Below are 23,001 nucleotides of genomic sequence, written 5' to 3'. Positions count from 1 at the left end.
AAGACCCACAAAAACAAACCCAAAACAATTAAGTAAATGGTAATAGGAACATACATATCAATAATAACCTTGAATGTAAATGGATTAAATGCCCCAACCAAAAGTCACAGACTGGCTGAATGGATACAAAAACAAGAACCATATATATGCTGTCTACAAGAGACTCACTTCAGACCTAGGGACACATACAGACTGAAAGTGAACGGTTGGAAAAAGATATTCCATGCAAATGAAATCAAAAGAAGGCTGGAATAGCAATACTCGTATCAGATAAAATAGACTTTAAAAAAGACTGTTACAAGAGATAAGGAGGGACACTACATAATGATCAAAGGATCAATCCAAGAAGAAGATATAACAATTATAAATGTTTATGCACCCAACACAGAAGCACCCCAATACATAAGGCATATGCTAACAACCATGAAAGGAGAAATCGACAGTAACACAATAATAGTAGGGGACTTTAAAACCCCACTTACACCAATGGACAGATCATCCAAACAGAAAATAATACGGAAACACAAGCTTTAAATGACACAACAGACAAGAGAGATCTAACTGATACTAAATAACCAAGAGATCACTGAAGAAATCAAAGAAGAAATTAAAAAATACATAGAAACAAATGACAACGAAAACATGTCAACCCAAAACCTATGGGATGCAGCAAAAGCAGTTCTAAGAGGGAAGTTGATAGCAATTCAATCTCACCTCAAGAAACAAGAAAAATCTCAAATAAACAATCTAACCCTACACTTAACTAGAGAAAGAAGAACAAAGAAAACCCAAAGTCAGTAGAAGGAAAGAAATCATAAAGATCAGAGCAGAAATAAATGAAACAGAAATGAAGAAAACAATAGCAAAGATCAATAAAACTAAAAGCTGGTTCTTTGAGAAGATAAACAAAACTGATAAACCCTTAGCCAGACTCATCAAGAAAAAAAGGGAGAGGACGTAAATCAATAAAATTAGAAACGAAAACGGAAAAATCACAACTGACACTGCAGAAATACAAAGGATTATAAGAGACTACTACAAACAACTATATGCCAATAAAATGGACAACCACGAAGAAATGGACAAATTCTTGGAAAGGTACAATTTTCCAAGAGTGAACCAGGAAGAATTAGAAAATATAAACAGACCTACCACAAGTAATGAAATTGAAACTGTAATTAAAAATCTTCCAACAAACAAAAGTCCAGGACCAGATGGCTTCACAGGTGAGTTCTATCAAACATTTAGAGAAGAGCTAACACCGATCCTTCTCAAACTCTTCCAAAAAATTGCAGAGGGAGAAACACTCCCAAATTCATTCTATGAAGCCACCATCACCCTGATAGCCAAACCAGAAAAAGATACCACAAAAAAAGAAAATTATAGACCAATATCACTGATGAACATAGATGCAAAAATCCTGAACAAGATACTAGCAAACAGAATCCAACAGCACATTAAAAGGATCATACACCATGATCAAGTGGGGTTTATCCCAGGAGTGCAAGGCTTCTTCCATATATGCAAATCAATCAATGTGATGCACCACATTAACAAATCAAGGAATAAAAACTATATGATCATCTCAATAGATGCAGAAAAAGCTTTTGACAAAATTCAACACCCATTTATGATAAAAACTCTCCAGAAAATGGGCATAGAGGGAACCTACCTTAACATAATAAAGGCCATATATGACAAACCCACAGCAAGCATCACACTCAATGGTGAAAAACTGAAAGCATTTCCACTAGGATCAGGAACAAGACAAGGATGTCCACTCTTGCCACTCTTATTCAACATAATTTTGGGAGTCCTAGCACAGCAATCAGAGAAGAAGAAGAAATAAAAGGAATACAAATTGGAAAAGAAGACATAAAACTGTCACTATCTGCCGATGAGATGATACTATACATAGAAAATCCTAAAGATGCCACCAGAAAACTACTAGAACTAATCAATGGATCTGGTAAGGTTGCAGGATACAAAATTAATGCACAGAAATCTCTGGCATTCCTATACACCAGCAACAAAAAATCAGAAAGAGAAATTAAGGAAACACTCCCATTTACCACTGCAACAAAAAGAATAATATATCTAGGAATAAACCTGCTTAAGGAGGTGAAAGATTTGTACTCAGAAAACTATAAAACACTGATGAAAGAAATCAAAGATGACATAAACAGATGGAGAAATATACCATGTTCTTGGGTTGGAAGAATCAATATTGTGAAAATGACTACACTACCCAAAGCAATCTACAGATTCAATGCAATCCCTATCAAACTACCAATGACATTCTTCACAGAATTAGAACAAAAAATCTTACAATTCGTATGGAAACACAAAAGACCCCGAATAGCCAAAGCAATCTCGAGAAAGAAAAATGGAGTTGGAGGACTCCCTGACTTCAAACCATACCACAAAGCTACAGTAATCAAGACAGTATGGTACTGGCACAAAAACAGAAATATAGATCAATGGTACAGGATAGAATACCCAGAGATAAACCCACGCACATATGGGCACCTAATTTACAACAAAGGAGTCAAGAACATACAACGGAGAAAAGACAGCCTCTTCAATAAGTGGTGCTGGGAAAACTGGACAGCTATGTGTAAAAGAATGAAATTAGAACACTCCCTAACACCATACACAAAAATAAACTCCAAATGGATTAAAGACTTAAATGTAAGACCAGACACTATAATACTTTTAGAGGAAAACATAGGAAAAACACTCTTTGACATAAACCACAGCAAGATCTTTTTTGACCCACCTCCTAGAGTTACAGAAATAAAAACAAAAATAAACAAATGGGACTTAATTAAAGGCTTTTGCACAGCAAAGGAAACCATAAACAAGACAGAAAGACAACCCTCAGAATGGGAGAAAATATTTGCAAATGAAACAACAGACAAAGGATTAATCTCCAAAATATACAAACAGCTCATAGAACTCAATATCAAAAAAACAAACAATCCAGTTAAAAATGGAGGAAGATCTAAATAGACATTTCACCAAGGAAGACAGACAGATGGCCAAGAGGCACATGAAAAGATGCTCAACATCACTAATTATTAGAGTAATGCAAATCAAAACTACAATGAGGTATCACCTCACGCCGGTCAGAATGGCCATTATCAAAAAAGCTAGAAAAACGATAAATGCTGGAAAGGGTGTGGTGAAAAAGGAACCCTCCTATACTGTTGGTGGGAATGTAAATTGATACAGCCACTATGGAGAACAGTATGGAGGTTCCTTAAAAAACTAAAAATAGAACTACCATACGACCAAGCAATTCCACCCCTGGGCATATACTCTGAGAAAACCATAATTCAAAAACAGACATGCACCACAATTTCACTGCAGCACTATTTACAATAGCCAAGACATGGAACCAACCTAGATGTCCATCAACAGATGAATGGATGAAGAAGATGTGGCACATATATACAATGAAATATTACTCAGCCAGAAAAAGAAATGAAACTGAGTTATTTGTAGTGAGGTGGATGGACCTAGAGTCTGTCATACAGAGTGAAGTAAGTCAGAAAGAGAAAAACAAATACCGTACGCTAACACATATATGGAATCTAAAAAAAAAAAAAAAAAAAAAAAGAGTGGTACTGATGAAGCTAGTTGCAGGGCAGGAATAAAGAGGTAGACATAGAGAATGGACTTGAGGACATGGGGTGGGAGGGAGAAGCTGGGGCGAAGTGAGAGTAGCATCGACATATATACACTACCGAATGTAAAATAGTTGGCTACTGGGAAGCAGCTGCATAGCACAGGGAGATCAGCTCCATGCTCTGTGACCACCTAGAGGGGTGGGATAGGGAGGGTGGGAGGGAGATGCAAGAGGGAGGGGATATGGGGACATATGTATGCATATAGCTGATTCGCTTTGTTGTGCAACAGAAACTAACAAGGTATTGGGAAGCAATTATACTCCAAGAAAGATCTATTAAAAAAAAAAAAGGTCAGTGAGGATTTCTGATAGGTGTGATTATAAAGAGCTTTTTTCTCATCTGTATTTTTTTATGATTTTTAAATATTTACAATTAGAAAAACATAAAATTTGTATATAAAATTATGTGTATAAATAAATAAATAAGAATCCTAAACAATTTGGCTATCAATTCCCTCTTCAAATTTGTTGAGCCCAAAGGAACACACACAGAAGTCCCTGAAATCTTCAGGATAATTGTGTCCTGCCTTTAGAAGTCTATAATTATAACCCTAGACTGTCTCAGGAGATTTCTACCTGCTCCCACTGGTGTCAGAGACATCTTCTCAATATCCCTGTTATTCATTTACCTGCATAGGCACAGTTTTTTGGTGACTGCCAGAGTAATTTAATCTTCTTCACTGTTTAGCTTTGGAACCTCCCCAAGTTCTTATATAAGATGTAACTATGAGATAAAGATGACGAATTTTAAAATACATGAAACTGAACTTATACATCAAATGAATTTCCTTTAAAGGAGTCACTTTGAAAGGGGTAAATTTATTCCAATGAATAAGCTTTCTTGGAAGCTGCTTTTGGAGCCAGTTTCTTACAAGCCACAACACAATATTACTTCGCCGTATTACTTTCGAATGATACGTTATTCTTTAAATTCCCAATCTGATGGTCCGCTTTGTTTACCTGACGAGGTTCCAAATGATGTCTAGGTCTTTCTGAAAACTACCCTCAGAGAATAAAAATGTCACTACTTTAGTATACTGAAAGGAATATTGTTGAGGCTTTAAAGGCAATTCTAAAAGAGAAGATGCAAAACTCAAACACTGGCAAATCATTGGAATAAATATAGAAGTCTTACCAGGTAACAAAACTAAAAGGATCAATCTCCATTTGGATATAAAAACTCTAATTTGTTTGTGTGTTTGGAATGACTATTAATACCATAAACCAACAATGCCCAGTACCCTATAAAGATCAGATCTTTACTTGGTATCATGGTTAGGTCAGAAAAACCAAACTTCAAATGTTAATCAGCTACATTTACCAGAAACTGTCATAACAAGATGGCTAACCACTGCACCTAGCATTTTATAGGGGGGGCTCTGAAATGAGACTGAATACTCTGAGTCTCTGGAAGAAAATCCTTTCCACCACCATCTTAAAAGCTAGCTGCTTCAGTACTACTCCCAAATTAGTTTTAACTTTTCAAAAACTGGTCTTTCAAAGCTTTCCTATTCTGTATCATCACGTTTTGATTCCAATACAATAATATATACCTCAGGAAATGTTTTTTCAAAATCAAATATATGATTAGCACTTGAAGGATAACTAGTTGATCCAAATATTACTATGGGCTAAATTTTAAATTATGCCTATATTATATCAACTGCACAATTTTAATAAAGTATTTTGAAATCACCCTAGATTAAAACAAAGTGTATTTGCTATTGATACAGACTTTAAAAAGCAATATATTTATAGCCTAAACTCATGTCTATAGTGAAATAAAAGGTAATCACATCTATTCTTTATGTAGTAAAATGAGTCATCAGTCACATACCACTCACTATAATCCAATACCTTATATATTGCTGTTTTTAATTAATTCAGGAATGGAATTCAGGAATGGCTGCCTTTGAGAAGCCAGCAAGAGGACACAGTGTACTGCACAGACTTCACTGATTTTTTACACAAACCTAGCATAGTCATAAAAATCAAACAAAAGGTATAACCCTTTGTTTAGCTTTCATGGTAGCAAAATATTTAAACTGGAACTATTTTATTCCTTTTTTTAAATTAGAAAGGCACAGTAAATGAATCCAGGGTTCCTGCATTTTATGTCATCTGTAAAATTATATTTAAGACCACATAACCACCACTTCTTTAGCTTAATTTTTCCTCAGTAATAGCCTGAATTATTGGCTTTTGGTGTCAGCTAAAATCTGATTAGTGTGCCAGTTTTCAAGAAAGTGAAACACATCACAGGATTATTATAAATCTTAAGTAAAATAATGTATGAGAGCACTTTGTTAGGAAAAAAAAAGCGTATTATACAAATATAGGTTAGTATACTAGTTGCCTTAACAACTGAACTTTACATATTTCATGAGCCATAAAGATTGGGGAACGGATAAGGGAAGTTAATAAGAAATGAGGAACCAGGGGACTTCCCTGGTAGTCCAGTGGCTAAGACTCCACACTCCCAATGCAGGGGGCCCAGGTTCGATCCCTGGTCAGGGGACTAGATCCCACATGCATGCCACAACTAAGAGTTCGCATGCCACAACTAAAGATCCTGCATGCCGCAACTAAGACTCAGCACAGCCAAAATAAATTAATTAATTAATTAAAAAAAAAAGAAATACATGCTGTATTTTAAAAAAAAGAAAAAAGAAAAGAAATGAGGAACCAGAAACTAAAACTGAAATCAACCCCACAAATTCCTTAAATATGTCTGTGCCAAAAATTAGTCTTACCAATGTTTCTTAGAATTTTCACAAACTCAGTGATAACCACATTGTCCCCTTGCTCTCTCTTATTCTGTGAGGAAGCACATTAATGTGGTTAAATAAAAGTACTGATTTTTACACACCAACACAAACGCCAAAAAGAAAACTATGAAAATAATCCCCCAATTTAACTTTTTTTCTGTTGTAGTTTTATTTCTACCGACATAGGGCCACATGAAAATTTAAATAGCTGTTTTTGTAACAAGGTACCTCTTTATCGGCTATCTATTTTACCTCCTCTTCCTCCCGAAAACACATTTGTGAGCTGCGGAGAAAAGGTCCTAAGGGAAACACTCACAAGGCCTGTCTCCCTAACCCACACCACCAAGAAAAGCAACCTGCCAGCCATTGATTTTGTCTTGCCCTGCACAGGGAAGTTATTTCACAAAGGTAGGATATTAGAGATGTTAGATTTCAGCAGGGCCTCTGCAATTCTAACTCTGTCTTCATTATATGTTAAAAACGTTAAAGTAAGAATGAAGGTCCTACTTTTCTGTTAACTATCTGTTTTTAACACGTTCTCCTTTGAGATAAGCTAAAACTAAAGGTCATGATTTTTAGAAAGTAAGCACCAAGGACTCTGTCATATTTTACCTTAGTACACAATAAGTATTTAATAAATGACAGATAAAACACAAAAGACATTCCTAAGTAGCCAATGAGTCACAGAAGACATCACAAGGGAAATAAGAAAAATACTTTGAGATGAATGAAAAGGAAAACACAATATACCAAAACTTTATGAGATACAGCTTAAGCAGTGCTCAGAAGTAGCCATAAACACCTAAATGAAGAAAGATTTTAAAATCAATAACCTAACTTTCTACCCTAAGAAGCTAGAAAAAGAAGAGCAAATTAAACCTAAAACAAGTAGATGGAAAGAAATAATAAATATCAGACTAGAGATAAATAAAACAGAGAATGGAAAAACAACAGGGAAAAAAATATCAATAAAACCAAAAGCTGGTTCTTCAAAAAGACCAACAAAATTGACATACCATTAGCTAGACTGACCAAGAGAAAACATTCAAACTCCTAAACTCAAGACTGAAAGAGAAGACATCACTATTGCCTTTACCAAAGTAAAAATGGTTTCACGGGAATATTATGAAAAATTGCCAAAAAACTAGATAACCTAGTTGAAATGGACAAATGAAATGGACAAATTTCTAGAAAGGCACATAGTAGCAAGACTGACTCAACAAGAAATAGAAAATCTAAAAAGACCAATGACAAATAAAGAGACTGAAAGAGTAATCAAAAAATTTCCCATAAAGACAAGTCCAGGTGACTTCACTGGTAAATTACCAAACATTTAATGAATTAACACTAATTCTTTAAAAACTCTTCCAAAAAGTGGAAGAGGAAAGAACATTTCCCAATTCATCCTATGAGCCAACATTAGCCTAATACCAAAACCAAAGATATCATAAGAAAACTATAGACAAGTATGTCTCACGAATATAGATGGAAAAATCGTCAATAAAATACTAGCAGACTAAATCTAACAGTATATAAAGAGGATTATCTACCATAACTATGTGATTTATCCCAGGAATAAAGGTTGGTCTAACAACTGAAAATCAATTACTGTAATACACCATATCAATAGGAAAAAGGACAAAAATTACATGTTCATCTCAATAGACTCAGAAAAAGCACTTGACAAAATCCAACACCCTGGGGCTTCCCTGGTGGCACAGTGGTTAAGAATCCGCCTGCCAATGCAGGGGACATAGGTTCGAGCCCTGGGGTCCGGAAGATCCCACATGCTGCGGAGCAACTAAGCCCGTGTGCCACAACTACTGAAGCCCGCATGCCTACAGTCCGTGCTCTGCAACAGGAGAAGACACCGCAATGAGAAGCCCACGCACCCAACGAAGAGTAGCCCCCACTCACCGCAACTAGAGAAAGCCTGCGTGCAGCAACGAAGACCCAATGCCAATTAAAAAAAAAAAAAATCCAACACCCTTATATGATTTAAAAAAAAACCAAAACACTCGAAAAACTAGGAATAGAAGGGAACTTCTTCAACCTGGTAAAGGGTATCTATGAAAAAACCACAGCTAACATCATTTAAAGGTGAAAGATTGAATACTTTCCCTCAAAGATCAGAAACAAAACAAGGATTTTTGTCTTCTCTTGTCACTTCTATTCAACATTGTACTGGAGGTTCTAGCCACAGCAATTAGGCAAGAAAAAGAAACAGAAAGCATTCAGATTACAAAGGAAAAAGTAAAACTATTTCTATTTGAAGATGATATGATCTTATAAATAAAAACTCCTAAGGAATCCACAAAAAAACTATTAGCGCTCATAAATGAGTTGAACAAAGTTGCAAGACACAAGGTGGTCAATATACAAAAATCAGTTGTGTTTCTATATATGATGAACAAGCTGAAAATGAAATTATGAAAACATTCCATTTAGAATATCATCAAAAAGAATAAAATACTTAGGAATAAACTTAATAAAAGAAGTGCAGGGACTTCCCTGGTGGTCCAGTGGTTAAGAATCTGCCTTCCAATGCAGTGGACATGGGTTGGATTCCTGGTCAGGGAACTAAGATCCCAAATGCTACGGGGCAACTAAGCCCACGTGCCACAACTACAGAGCCCATGCGCTCTGGAGCCTGCACACCACAACTAGAGAGCCCGCGTGCCGCAACTAGAGAAAAGCCCATGCACCACAACGAAAGATACCGCATGCCGCAACAAAGATCCCACGTGCCGCAACTAAGACCCAACTCAGCCTAAAATTTTAAAAAAAAGTGAAAAAAAAAAGTGCAAGACATATACTGAAAGCCACAAAAATCACTGTAAGAAATTAAAGACGACCTAATAAAAAGAAAGACATTCCATGTTAATGGATTGGTAGACTTAATATTGTTAAGATGACAATATTCCTCAAATTGAGCTACAGATTCAACACAATTCCTATCAAAATTCCAGCTGACGTTTTGCAGAAATTGACAAGATAATCCTAAAATTCATATGGAAATACAATGGACCCAAAAAAGCCAAAGCAATCTTGAAAAAGAACAAAGATGAAGGACTCACACTTTCTGATTTCAAAACTTATTAGCTACACTAATCAAGATAGTGTGGTACTGCCACAAGGACAGACATACAGATCAATGGAAAAGAATTGAGAATCCAGAAATAAACCTTTATGTTTACGGTCAATTGATTTTCAACAAGGTGCCAAAACAATAGAGAAATGAGGAAAGAATAGTCATTTCAATAAACAGTGCTGGAACAACTGGATATCTACAAAGAAGAATTAAGTTGCACTCCTACAACATGCCATACACAAAGATTAACTCAAAACAGAACAAAGGTCTGAATGTAAGAGAGACAACTATAAAACTCTTAGAGGAAAACACACGAATAAATCTTTGTGACCTTGGATTAGGCAATGGTTTCTTAGGTATGACCTCACAAGCAACAAAAGAAAAATTAAATTGGACTTAACAAAATTAAAAATTTTCTGCTTCAAAGGACACCATCAAGGTGAAAAAGATAATCCACTGAATGGGAGAAAATATTTGTAAATCATAGATATGATAAGGGACTTACACCCAGAATATATAAAGAACACTCACAACTCAACAATAAAAAGATAAATAATCCAATTAGAATGTGGGCAAAGTATCTGAATAGACATTTCTCCAAAGAAGATATACAAATGGCCAATAAGCATATGAAAAAATGCTTAACATCATTAGTCATTAGGGAAATGTGAATCAGAATCATGAGATACCACTTTAAACCCACTAGGATGGCTATATAATCAAAAAGACAGCCAAGAACAAGAACTGGTATAGATGTGGAGAAATGGAACCCTCATACATTGCTGTTGGGAATGTAAAATGGTGGCCAGTTTGGAAAACAGTTTGGCAGTTCCTCCAAAATATTAAACACAGAATTACCATATGACTCAGCAATTCTACTTCTAGGCGTATCCCAAAAAGAAATGAAAACATATGTCACATAAGAACTTGTACACAGATGTTCAGAGCACCATTGTTCATGATAGCTAAAAAATGGAAACAACCCAAATATCTATCAACTGATGAATGGATAACAAAATGTGGTATATCCATACAATGGAATATTATTCAGCCATAAAAAGGAATGGAGTACTGATACATGGTACAACATGGATGAACCTTGAAAACATTATACCAAGTGAAAGAAGCCAAATACAAAAGGCCACATACTATATGATTCCATTTACATGGAATGTCTAGAATAGGCAATCTATAGCAACAGAAAGTAGATTAGTGGTTGTTTAAGGCTGGAAGGAGAAGGAGATAATAGGGAGTGACTGCTAAAGGTTTTTTTGTTTTGTTTGTAATTAATAGACTTTGTTTTTTAGAGCTGTTTTCAGTTCACAGGAAAATTCAGCAGAAAGCACAGAGTTCCCATATATCCCCTCTCTCTCTGCACAGTTTCACCTATTAACATCTTGCATTAGTGTGGTACATTTGTTACAATTGATTAACCCCATGTTGATATATTATTAATAAGTAAAGTCCATAGTTTACTTAAGGGTTCACTCTTTGTGTTGTACAATGCTATGGGTTTTGACAAATGCATTGTGTCATATATCTGCCATTAGAGTATCATACAGAATATTTTCACTGCCCTAAAAATCCCCTGCACTCTACCTATTCCTCCCTCCCTCTCCCGTGAAACCTTGGCAACCACTGACCTTTATTACTCTACAGTTTTGCCTTTTCCAGAATGTCATATAGTTGGAGTCATATAGTAGGTAGCCTTTTCAAACTGGCTTCTTTCACTTAGCAATATGCATTTAAGTTCCCTCACACCTTTTGTAGCTAAATAGCTCGTTTCTTTCTATTGCTAAATAATATGAATAACATTCCATTATATAACAGTTTGTTTATAAGGGTTTCTTTTGGGGTGATGAAAATGTTCTGGAATTAGATAGTGGTGATCATTGTACAACTGTGTGAATACACTAAAAAATAACAGAATTATATACTTGAAAAGGATGAATTTTATGGTATGGGCTATTTTTTAAAATGATACGAACCTTAGAGAGCAGAAAGAATAGCAGCAAAGGAAGAATCAAGGTGGCACAGAGACACAAGCACATGAGAAAGAACACGAGGGAGGGGAGGGGTCAAGCATAAAGCTCCTAATTTATGAGTTTTAAAAGGCTGAGAATTAAGATAAAACTACTGCATTTAGCCAAGAGGGAGTTCCTGATGCCACAGGCTCCCCAGTCAACGGGTTTAACGTCTGTGGAAAGAAGAGGTGTGATTGTAGATGCATGTCCTTTAGGGGCTTCTTCAAATGAGGAGGACTCCAGTGTCCAGATTAAATCTTATTCCAAAGATTCTTGGATCATTTTACTTCGGCTTTGTAGGAACAAACAACAAAAACAAATTCAGAGCTAAACCTGGGCGTGCAGGGAGCAAGCACTCACTGTGGGCAGGGCCGTGAGCTAGGCCTCCACATGTCAGGCTCACGTTATTTCACACCAGGCGAGGTAAACACTTATCCTCATCTTTTTCAGGTAAAGAGGGGAAAATTAATTTCTTTATTTAACAACCATTTATTGAACACTCACTTTGCCCCAAACACTGTCAAACTCTAGGAATATTAATGTAAGAAGATAGGGTCCTTATCTTTAATATATTTATTAGACTTCTGAAATGTAGCAGACATGAAATAAACACCATTATAAAGGGCAGGATATCAGTACACACAGGAGTGCTGCTGGTACAGGGATGCACACACACACACAGATAAGCATAGTGATCTCTTTATTTCATGGATATAAAATCTGGATAGAACCCAAGTCCCCTGATTAGCATCACAGCAACTGACTCAAGATGCTCAGTTGTCACAAGATGACTCACTATCAAGCATGACTATTTCCCTTCTAGATTCCTAGGTAGGACTCATTAACCTGAACATATAACTCCCCGAAAAGGCTCTAAAACTGACAGATGCTTTAAATGCAGTGCTATATTAAGGCTATACAGTCACTCATTTAATGACTGGATTCATTTAATCCAGCTCACTGTGACATTAGTCACCTGATGGAGAGCAGCAGTGAGGAGGTTAACTAACAAATTTTTTCATTTTATGCATCTCTGAAATTTCCCTCTGCTATTGCGACTCTCTGTGCCACCCACTGAAGTTATGCCAGTTTATTCCTTTACAACATGTCTGATTTAGCTCTTCTCTATTCCTACTACCTACATTACTACCCTACTTACAGAGTATTGCCGTGGGTTTCCCAGTGGATCTCCCTCCCATCCCTCCTTACTTCCCTGGTTAATCTATCTTGCAAAGAACTGCCAAATTAGCCTTTCTTTTCAGCTTATTAAAATAACTTTAGTGTATTTTTTTTTTCATTGTGAAAAGGTAATACCTGATCATTATAGAAAGAACAAACTTTAACGGCCCTTTGGCCATGTCACGCTCCAGCTCAAGGGAAGGCCTCTGGCTCAGCACTGCTTACCAGGTCACCAAATCCAGAATACTGATTTCCTGTAGCTGCTGTAACAACCACCACGAAGTTGGTGGCTTAAAACAACAGAAATGTATTCTCTCTCTGTTCTGGAGGCCAGAAGGCTGGCAGGGCTGCTGCACTCCCTCCAGCCGCCCTAGGGGAGAAGCCATCCTTCGCCTCTTCCTGCTGCTGGCAGCTGTGAGCATTCCTTCCTTTGTGGCCACGTCGATCCAAGCTCTGCCTCTGTGGTCACACTGCCTCCACGTCTGTCTGTCAAATCCCCCTCTGCCTCACTCTTAGGAGGACACTTGCCATTGGATTTAGGGCTCACCCAGAGAACCCAGGATAAATTCCTCCTCTCAAATACTTAACTAAATCACATTTTGGGCCATATAATATTCACTCTTTTACCATATAAGGGGATATTTACAGGTTCCATTAGCACATGGATGTATCTTTTTAGAGGCCACCATTCAGCCTGCTACATCCAGGCTCCTGCTCACCGAGCCAATTTTCTCTTTCGTTTTTCCCAACAAGTCATGCCTGTGTCCTTGGGGAGCTCACCCCACGCCCTGCATTCCTGCCTATACTCACCATTTCTCTAAACGCTCCCTCTCCACAACCCGGCCCCTGCCGCCCGATCCAAACCTGCAAACATTATGCTCCCTTTGGTTAGGGTCAGCCCTGGCCCTCTTTCTGGGAAGCTTGCTGACAATCACCTTCTGTCCACACATTATTTTTCATCTCCGAATTTCTGGAACATATAGTCACCATCACGCTGAATGTACATGGTATACTGGTTATTTTTAGTGGCCTCACAGATTTAAGTTCTGTCTCCTCCAAGTGATGTGTGCACTGCAGGCACAGAAGCTGTGTTTTCTATTCCAATCCCCACTGTTATCTGGCCCAGAGCCAGGCATTTACAAGGCATTTATTAAAAGACTGATAATTGGATGAATAAATGCAAAGAAAAATTAGCAATTTTTAAAAATATTTTTGCAAGTTAATTTAATATTTTGCCATTTATATTTTGCAATTTAATTTAAATTGGTATTACTATGACCACCACTACCACCAGCTTATAGAAGTTGATAAAAAAAAAAAAAACCAAACCTCTCTCATAAGGGATATAAAATCTCAAAAACAAATCAATAACTCTTATTATTTTACCACCCTTTTAGCACTTATTTACATCCTAAAGCTCTAATTCTTTTTTAAAAATATATTTATTTATTTATGGCTGTGTTGGGTCTTCATTGCTGCGCACGGGCTTTCTCTAGTTGCGGCGAGCGGGGGCTACTCTTCGTTGTGGTGCGCGGGCTTCTCATTGCGGTGGCTTCTTTTGTTGAGGAGCACGAGCTCTAGGCGTGCGGGCTTCAGCAGTTGTGGCATGTGGGCTCAGTAGTTGTGGTGCACAGGCTTAGTTGCTCCGCGGCATGTGGGATCTTCCCGGACCAGGGCTCAAACCCATGTTCCCTGCATTGGCAGGCAGATTCTTAACCACTGCGCCACCAGGGAAGTCCCCTAATGCTCTAATTCTTTTTTTTTTTTTTTTTTTTTATTTATTTATTTATTTTTGGCTGAGTCGGGTCTTTGTTGCCATGCGCAGGCTTTCTCTAGCTGTGGCAAGCGGGGTCTACTCTTCCTTGCGGTGCGTGGGCTTCTCATTGCCGTGGCTTCTCTTGTTGCGGAGCACAGGCCGTAGGCATGCGGGCTTCAGTAGTTATAGCACGCGGGCTCAGTAGTTGTGGCGCACGGGCTTAGTTGCTCCGCGGCATGTGGGATCTTCCCGGACCAGGGCTCGAACCCGTGTCCCCTGCATTGGCAGGCGGATTCTTAACCACTATGCCACCAGGGAAGCCCCTAATGCTCTAATTCTTAAGGCGACTCATAAAAGTTTCAAGTTGTGAAGTCTAAGAGAATTACTGCATTCACATGAAGTGGCAGCGTCAGCCCCAGCTAAGAAGGAAAATAGCAGGAAAGCTTGTTTCACTTTTCTTTTGAAAACATAAAGTGAAACATTATCTGCCATCGATTAAAGAAAAATAAGACAGATATGAATGCGGCCAGACACTGCTCTTTACCACTTTAAAGAAAAAAAACAAGCAGCTATACTTTCATTTGGTGTTAAGGCTCCCATAACTTCCTTCACAGCTGTTGGTTAGGCTCTTCTCTTTTCTGATTTACCAGATCTTCAGAAAGAGAGAAAGTCTAATCACATCTTCCTGCTGCTAACCCTTCTGCCAGTTTTTCTCATCAACAGAGGAGAAAAAAGATAAAGCAGGCATTTCTGACTGTTAACTCCTGCCTCTCCTCTCCCAACCGCTAATCCTCCCCTTCCCCAGCTATTACTGTTTGAAGCTAAATATAATACTACATGTATTTTAGCAATGCCCCAAACTGTTACAAACTGACTCAGTAAGAGTGGCCTACAGGCATATCTCATTTTATCGTGCTTCACTTTACTGCATTTTTTTACAAACTGAAGGTTATGGCAACCCTGCATTGTCAGATGATGGCTAGCATTTTTTTGCAGTAAAGTATTATTTAAGTAGGGTATGTACTTTTTTTTTTTAGACATAATGCTATTGTATACTTAATCGACTACAGTATAATGTAGACATAACTTTTACATGTACTAGGAAACCAAAAAATTCATGTGACTTGCTTTATTATATATCTGCTTTACTGCAGGAATCTGGAAATGAACCCACAGTATCGGCCTGTATACTTTACTGTCTTTGCTTCTTTACCACCCACTCTTCCTCAACCGCTACATTTTGGCTTCTGCCCCATCACTCTGTTGAAACTTCTCATGCTAGGTTCATAAACAATCTCCTGTTTTTGAAGTCCAATGGATACTTTTTCACTACTTACTTTAGATGGAATAACAACCTTTTTTTTTCTGGTTCTCCTGTATCACTAACCTCTCCTTTTCAGTTTATTTTGCTGAGTCATATTCCTTGGCCTCTTCTGATCATTTTAAAGTTTTCCAGGGTTCTGTCTCTTTAGCTCTCTCTTCTGTCCACCTTCTTCATCCTTCAAGGATTTTATGCATGCTGCATCAACCACAACCTACATTGTAATGGTCTCTAGCATGGTCTTCAGCTCAGGCCTTTCTTCTGAGCAACCTAACCAAGCTGGTGAGGAGTCACAGAGGACCAGCATTTATTTTGAACCCATTATGTACTAAGTTTTTTTTAATACATATATAACATTTAATTCTCACACTAACTCAATAAGGCTTTATTAACACATCCAATTTATAGGTAAAGAAATACAGTTCTGAAAAGATTAAAATAATTGACCAACATAAACCATAGCAATATTTTCTTAGGTAAGTCTCCCAAGGCAAAAGAAATAAAAGCAAAAATAAACAAATGGCACCTAATCAAACTTTAAAGCTTTTGCACAGCAAAGGAAACCATCAACAAAAAAGACAACCTACAGAATGGGAGAAAATATTTGCAAACAATACAAATGACAAGGGGTTAATACCCAAAATATTAAACAGCTCATATAATTCAACAATACCGAAAAAACAAAAACCCAATCAACAAACGGGCAGAAGACCTAAATAGACATTTCTCCAAAGAAGACATACAGATGGCCAACAAGCACGTGAAAAGATGTTCAACATCGCTTATTATTAGAGAAATGCAAATCAAAACCACAATGAGGTATCACCCCACATCTGTCAGAATGGCTATCATCAAAAAGTCTACAAATAATAAATACTGGAGAGGGTGTGGAGAAAAGGAAATCCTCCTACACTGTTGGTGGGAAATGTAAATTGATACAGCCACTATGGAGAACAGTATGGAGGTTCCTTTAAAGAACAAAAATAGAACTACCATACGATCCGGCAACCCCCCTCCTGGGTATATATCTGGAAAAGAGGAAAACTCTAATTCAAAAAGATATATGCACCCCAATGTTCACAGCAGCACTATGGCAGTCCACAGCCAAGACATGGAAACAACCCACGTGCCCATTAACAGACTGACTACTGGCTTAAGAAGATGCGGTATATATATACATACAATGAGATATTACTCATCCATAAAAAAGAATGAAATATTGCCATTTGCAGCAACATGGATGGACCTAGAGAATATTATACTTAGTGAAGTAAGTCAGACAAAGACAAATATTATATGATATCACTTAACGTGGAATCAAAAAATAATACAAATGAACCTATATACAAAACAGAAACAGACTCACAGACATAGAAAACAAATTTATGATTACCAAATGGGGAAGGGAGGGGGGTAGGGATAAATTAGGATTATGGGATTATCAGATACATGCTACTATACACAAAATAGATAAGCAACAGGGATTTACTGTATAGCACAGGGAACCATATTCAATATCTTGTAATAACCTATAATGGAAAATAATCTGAAAAATATATATATATAACTAAATCACTTTGCTGTACACCTGAAACTAATACAGTACTGTAAATCAACTATACTTCAATAAAAAAATAATAATCTGTCCAAAATCATAATAGCTTAAAGTGGTGGAAATTAGATTTGAACTCTGGTTATATGCCAAAATCTATGTTCCTTCCTAATTGGACCATCTGCCTCTAGTCTTGTTCCAGTTCCTACATCTTTACCCTAATCCAGTCTCCATATAGCCAAGAACATTTTTTTTGAAAACACAAATCTGATATTATCACCTTTGCTTTAAAATCCTTTAATAGCTCCTCAACAACTATGGTGCCTTGGCTTTCAAACAAAATTCAAATTCCCAGGCCCTGTTCCCCAAAATTCTGATTCAGTCTTCTTTATTTCACACTTTGAAAAATACTGGCCCAAATTTCTGAGCTTAACTTGCCAAGCAAATCATGATCTGGCCCCTGATTATCCTTCCATCCTTATCTCTGCCCACACCTCTAGTTGTGCCTTATGCTCTAGCTCAGGGATCAGCAAACTCTAGCCCAGCTGGCAAGCCAAAGCCAGCCTGTTGCCTGTTTGGGGAAATAAAGTTTTATCAGAACACAGCCACATCCATGCATTACATTCTGCCTACAGTTGCTTTCACGCTGCAGTGGTAGAGTTAATTGCAACAGAGATCGATCATGTGGCCCACAAATATTTACTATCTGCCCCTTTAAAGAAAATTCCCCAATTCCTGCTCTAGCTTGTACCAAAATACTTATTTCCCAGTGCAATATGCTTTAGTATAGGATATTCCCTCTTTCCCATTTTCTGAGGGACTCCTATTCTTCCTTACAGATTCATTCCTACTGTGTGAACCCATGTCCGACATACCCAGTTAGGCATCCATTCTTAGTGACCCCAAAGGACTTTGCCACGACTGCCCTCATTTCTTACCTCACCACGTTGTAATTATTTTTCTGTATGTCTGTCTAGCCCACTAAAACATAAGCTCCTGAGAATAATAATAAACTCTTACTTGTCTTTGTATCTCTAGCACAATGCCTCGTGTTACATACATATTAGGTGTCCAACAAATGTTTGACGATGAATGAATAAATGAACAAACCTTTAGGAAAACCTTAAAGAGCAAAACATTCTGAATAAGGTTATTTAAACTTAAGATTTCAACTGATATCTGTAGAGGTACCCTAGTTAAAATGTACACGTAGCCTACGCAGGTAAGGAAGGCACATTTAAAACATGAATATCTACTGTCTAGTTTGGTAAACGAGCTGGCTCTTCTGTCTTGGTATCATGGAAAGCATGGATAGAGCAGGAGGACAGAAAAGGCAGAAAGTCTCTGGGCTTCGTGGCACTGCCCAAGGAGGGTAGTTCCAACTATAGCAAAGGATGGCTAAGGGGCCAACAGGAGGGACTTCAGGGGCCAAAGGACAGCTCTGGGAATGTCAAAGAGATTTTTGGCCAGGTTAAAATTTTCGTGAGAACCAGCATGACTCAGAACAACTGAATGGAACAAATGACCTAAGGGGTAAGGAATGTATAAGAAACCTCATTTTCAGATAATCATGTGGAGCACAGGTGGAAAGGAAGTATGGAGGAGAAGGGCAGCCCATATCAGCATCCTGTGGCCAGTGGCTGACCCGCTCTCTCACCAGTCCCTCAGCTGGAACTTGGTGCCCTAAACTGTCAGGCTGGGCAATACAGAATGGTGGTCTTTTACCAGCTTAGGCTGCGGCAGGAACACAGCTGGTCTAGGATATTTCAAGTTACTCATTCGTTCATTCGATAAACATGAAAGTCAAATAGAAAATAGGAAACCCTCTGTCTATGATCAAAGCCTCTGAAAATAACACATTTCAATTTTCTTTGTAACTGAATGCAGCACGTTAGGAAGAAGAGGCTTTCATAAAAACAAGCGCTTTTCCTTAGTGGTGGACAAGCAGGTAGGCTCAGGAGACTACCTTTCTCACACAATCTGACAGTTAAGGGCACAGTTTAAGGTCCTTTCATGCCCCATCCCGTTGTCCCTGTCCCACTGGGGGGCATAGTTAGGAGCAGAGGGTAGCGTGGGGGAAACACAGCTGCAAATGTCATGCAACAGCGCACACTTAAAAATTACTAAAATGAGCATCTCAGGTGCCTACTGCACTGTGTTAAAGACCAAGGAAGTCACTGACAGATAATATGATAAGGATAATATTTTCTGAGTGCCTATCATGTGTTAGACTCTGTATTTGATGCTTCAAATGCATTATCTCTAATCCTCAAAAAAGCCTGGGTAGAAGGTATTGACCATCTAACAGATAGAATGGAAGCTCAAAAAGGTTAAATAACTTAGCCAAGATTTTTTCCTTCCCAACTAGCCTAAGTAGAAATCTATTCAATCAGAATTTGAGATCTGCTACTTAGCACTTCCCCAAGCCCCCCTTTTAGATGCCCAGTCTGTCGCTTGCTTTATTTTTCCCATTAGCTGTAGTCTGTATACTCTGGCTGGCTGGCTCAATAGAGCAAACTGATTAATAAAGCCCAGGTACATCTAGGGCAGTCTCCTTAATGCCACTCTGTTCCAATTCAATTCAATCACTATTAACCAGTACTCTATGATGTAACATACCAGGCACATTGCTACCTACCTGGAAGGCAAAGCTGCACTCCCATTCAAAACTGTCCTGCCCTGACTCCAGGAAACTAGACGGCAGAAGGTGGAAAGCTCTTGGCAAACTCATTCACCACCACTGATGAAAACAACTCAGAATACAGAATCTTTATAAAGGGAGGTCATCACATCATCATCATGCTTCCTGACCTGCTCACTCAAATACTGCCTCTCTGTAACTGCTGCTCCTGCCCACTCTGTCCTCCTCCTGTTGCCCTGGCCTTGCTGTCAGCCAGTTTGTCATCTTTTATGCCCTCACCAGCACAACCACCATATACGTCCAAGCCTCAACTTTCCCCTTATACAGGGGAAAACGGAACCTGAGACTCCATCACCCATACATAATGTGAGGGAGAAGTGTGTTTTCTGTGTGAGTGTGTATGTATCTACTAGGAGGAGAATACAATTTTGCAGGACGGTAACAACTAGAGCAAAGGCAAAGGCAGGACTAGGAGCCTTTTTAAAAGACTGTTTCATACCACCTGACTGCTGAAAGAGCAGTCCGGTCTTGCTGTACGTGGCATTTAAACGTTACTCAACCACAGCTATGACATGTATTCAAAGTGAAAGTAGTGTATTCACAGAGGCACTACCCATCCAGAGACATCTGAAGTGGTTTTTCTTTTCCGTAATCATTAAAGATTGAAGAAACTGCTGGTTTTTAAATACTGTCACGATACAATGAATTAATAAAGAATGAGTACTGAATTCATTTTGCTTAGCTATGAACCTTCTAAGAAGTTATGAAGAGCCTACCCCCCTAAATTAACTTCACTCTTTAGGCAAAACCATAACACTTTATACCTTCCACTAGAGCTTGCCTGTTTCTAGAAATAAGTCCTATGTTATTTTATAGGTAGATAACATAACTGAAAATCCTATGTATTTTTCTTGAATTTATTTGAGATTACTGAAGACTCTGAGAAAGCTATTACATGTTTCAAAGGTTCAAAAAAGAAACAACTGAAAATTATGTAGAATATACTGTGAGAGTCTCAAACCCAGGACATGAAAGAATATGTTGCTCTAGCATCCTTTCCCAGCCATATCCAGGAAAGATAGTGGATACAGTATTTGGACTTAATTTCAAAATTAACACTGAAAGATCAGGCTAGCAAAGGTTGTTATGGAAAATTATCTTCTGATTTTTCTGGAAAACTTTCAGAACTCCTCCTTTCTGTCTGGGAAATACCACTTCCTATTAGGAGAGGTTTGCTACTTCACAAATAAGCTTCCTCTAGGTGAGTCCTGATTCCAGAGTACTGCCTTGGGCTTTCCCTGTTTTCATTTCTCTCAGAGTCTTCTGCAGGAACAGGAAGTGGAGATAAGGTAGAATAACACAAGCAGCACAGAGAAGATGGAAATTTTTTCAATCTCTCTGAGGATGGGTGAAACAAAAACTTGATAGCAGCAAAATGTTACTGGTTAGGTGGAGGGGGAAAGGGTACCCAAACGAAGGAAAAAGCTATCATAAGCGGCATGCCAGAGAGTGTGGAAAGTAAGACCTCTGGAAAGCATAGGGAAGAGTGTCTATTTTGAAAACTGGCAAACTCTAGAGTCTGATTCCTTAAAAAAAAAAAAGTCCAACTTCCTAAACACTCTAAAACATCGATAAGCTGATGATGAATAAACTGACCATCACTATCTTCATGACATATAACTAGACAACACTAACGTGGATAGACAAAGGTTATACATAAACTATATGAATTAACCAATAGTGAATACTGTCGGTCATCGTATCATCATAGGGATAAGTGATCTGGATAGGGGAAGGGGGATGGGGATGGAATATTAAGATAGATTAACAAGAAGGAATTCATTCCTTTTCTTGGAGAAGGCTTTCTAGAGGAGGTTAGATTCCAGACTCTGGACGAATAGCAACAGGAGCTTAGCAGAACAGCTCAGAGGGGGAGTGAACCGATTATATGAATGGGGCATTGAGTAAGGGAGCCTGGGAGAAGAAAGGGGGACCGTCAAGGGGAACAGGGCAGGTTCAGGGTGCCCTAGTTAAGGTCTCCAACGTGGAGGAAGGCTGGGTGGGGACAAAGGCAGGCAAAAAGAAAAGGCACAGTAGTTTCTTCACTTATCTCGGGAGGACTAGGGTTTACACTACCTGGAAAAGCTGACCAACAGGCTTGCCCTGGGTGTGATTTTCCAGAGGAGTGGGCCCTTGCTGGAAGAACGCAGCCCGCTGTTCCCTCAATTCCTGTCTGGGTAGCTGGGGTCATAGCTGGAGGCGCAGAGATGTCTAAGGCCGGTGTCTCTTGGGTGCTGCGTGGGTTACGGGGCTGAGGCTCAGCGGCGGGACGAGCACTTAGCGACAAGCAGGCGGCGGCGGCAGCAGCTGCGCGTGCAAACCCCGGGACTTACCTTACTGTCATCCATCTCGGCAGACAGGCCGGCCCGGCCAGGCGCTCCCTCCCCCGGCCCTCCCCCGGCTCAGCCGGCCTGGTCCGGCCCGGCCCCAGCCCCGGGGGAAGAACGGGATAAGGTTCTGACTGCCTCCTCCTCTCGCCTAACAGTTCGCTTCCCTGATGCCACAGTTATGGGGACGAGGGACCAGTTCAGGGATGGCAGAGCGGACCCTGGAGGCGGCGCAGAACGCCTCCCTTCGCCGCCGCTGCCTCCTCCTCCCCCTCCATGACAAGCTCCGGCTGTGTTTACAGACGCCCTGGAGAGAGGCCCGGACCGGAGAGTAGGCGGCAGCGCGACGCGCGGATTGGCTGCTTCGGCTGCCGTAGCACCGCGGCATTCTGGGGGTTGTAGTTTTCGTTACCGCGGTCTCTGCGCGGCGAACCAAAAAGGAAACTACAATGTCCACAGAGCCTCAGAAAGGCGTCCGTTTTCCTGCCGGCGAGCGCTATGCAGGAGGGGCCGAAACTACGTTTCCCACAATGTTTTGGTCCCTGGGTTCCAGTGGTCTGGGCGTGGGGAGGGGACCCTAGGAGCCCCGCA

The 23,001-nt window shown here is 39.1% G+C and overlaps 1 protein-coding gene across 1 annotated transcript in view; it reads right to left on the bottom strand.

Annotated features, from left to right (window-relative positions):
• CREBL2 (cAMP responsive element binding protein like 2) overlaps window positions 1–22,744 on the bottom strand; it is a 32,636-nt gene extending 9,892 nt beyond the window's left edge. Inside the window, exon 1 of the mRNA XM_068560032.1 lies at window positions 22,417–22,744. Coding sequence (XP_068416133.1) covers window positions 22,417–22,431 — 15 coding nt within the window. The 5' untranslated portion in view covers window positions 22,432–22,744. The remainder of the gene's footprint in view (window positions 1–22,416) is intronic.
• Between the last annotated feature and the right edge of the window lie 257 nt (window positions 22,745–23,001).

The sequence above is a fragment of the Eschrichtius robustus genome, chromosome 13, assembly GCF_028021215.1.
Source record: "Eschrichtius robustus isolate mEscRob2 chromosome 13, mEscRob2.pri, whole genome shotgun sequence".
NCBI classification, from domain to species: domain Eukaryota; kingdom Metazoa; phylum Chordata; class Mammalia; order Artiodactyla; family Eschrichtiidae; genus Eschrichtius; species Eschrichtius robustus.
The sequence above is the reverse complement of the archived record's forward strand: the minus strand, read 5'-3'. Positions and strand labels throughout refer to the sequence as shown.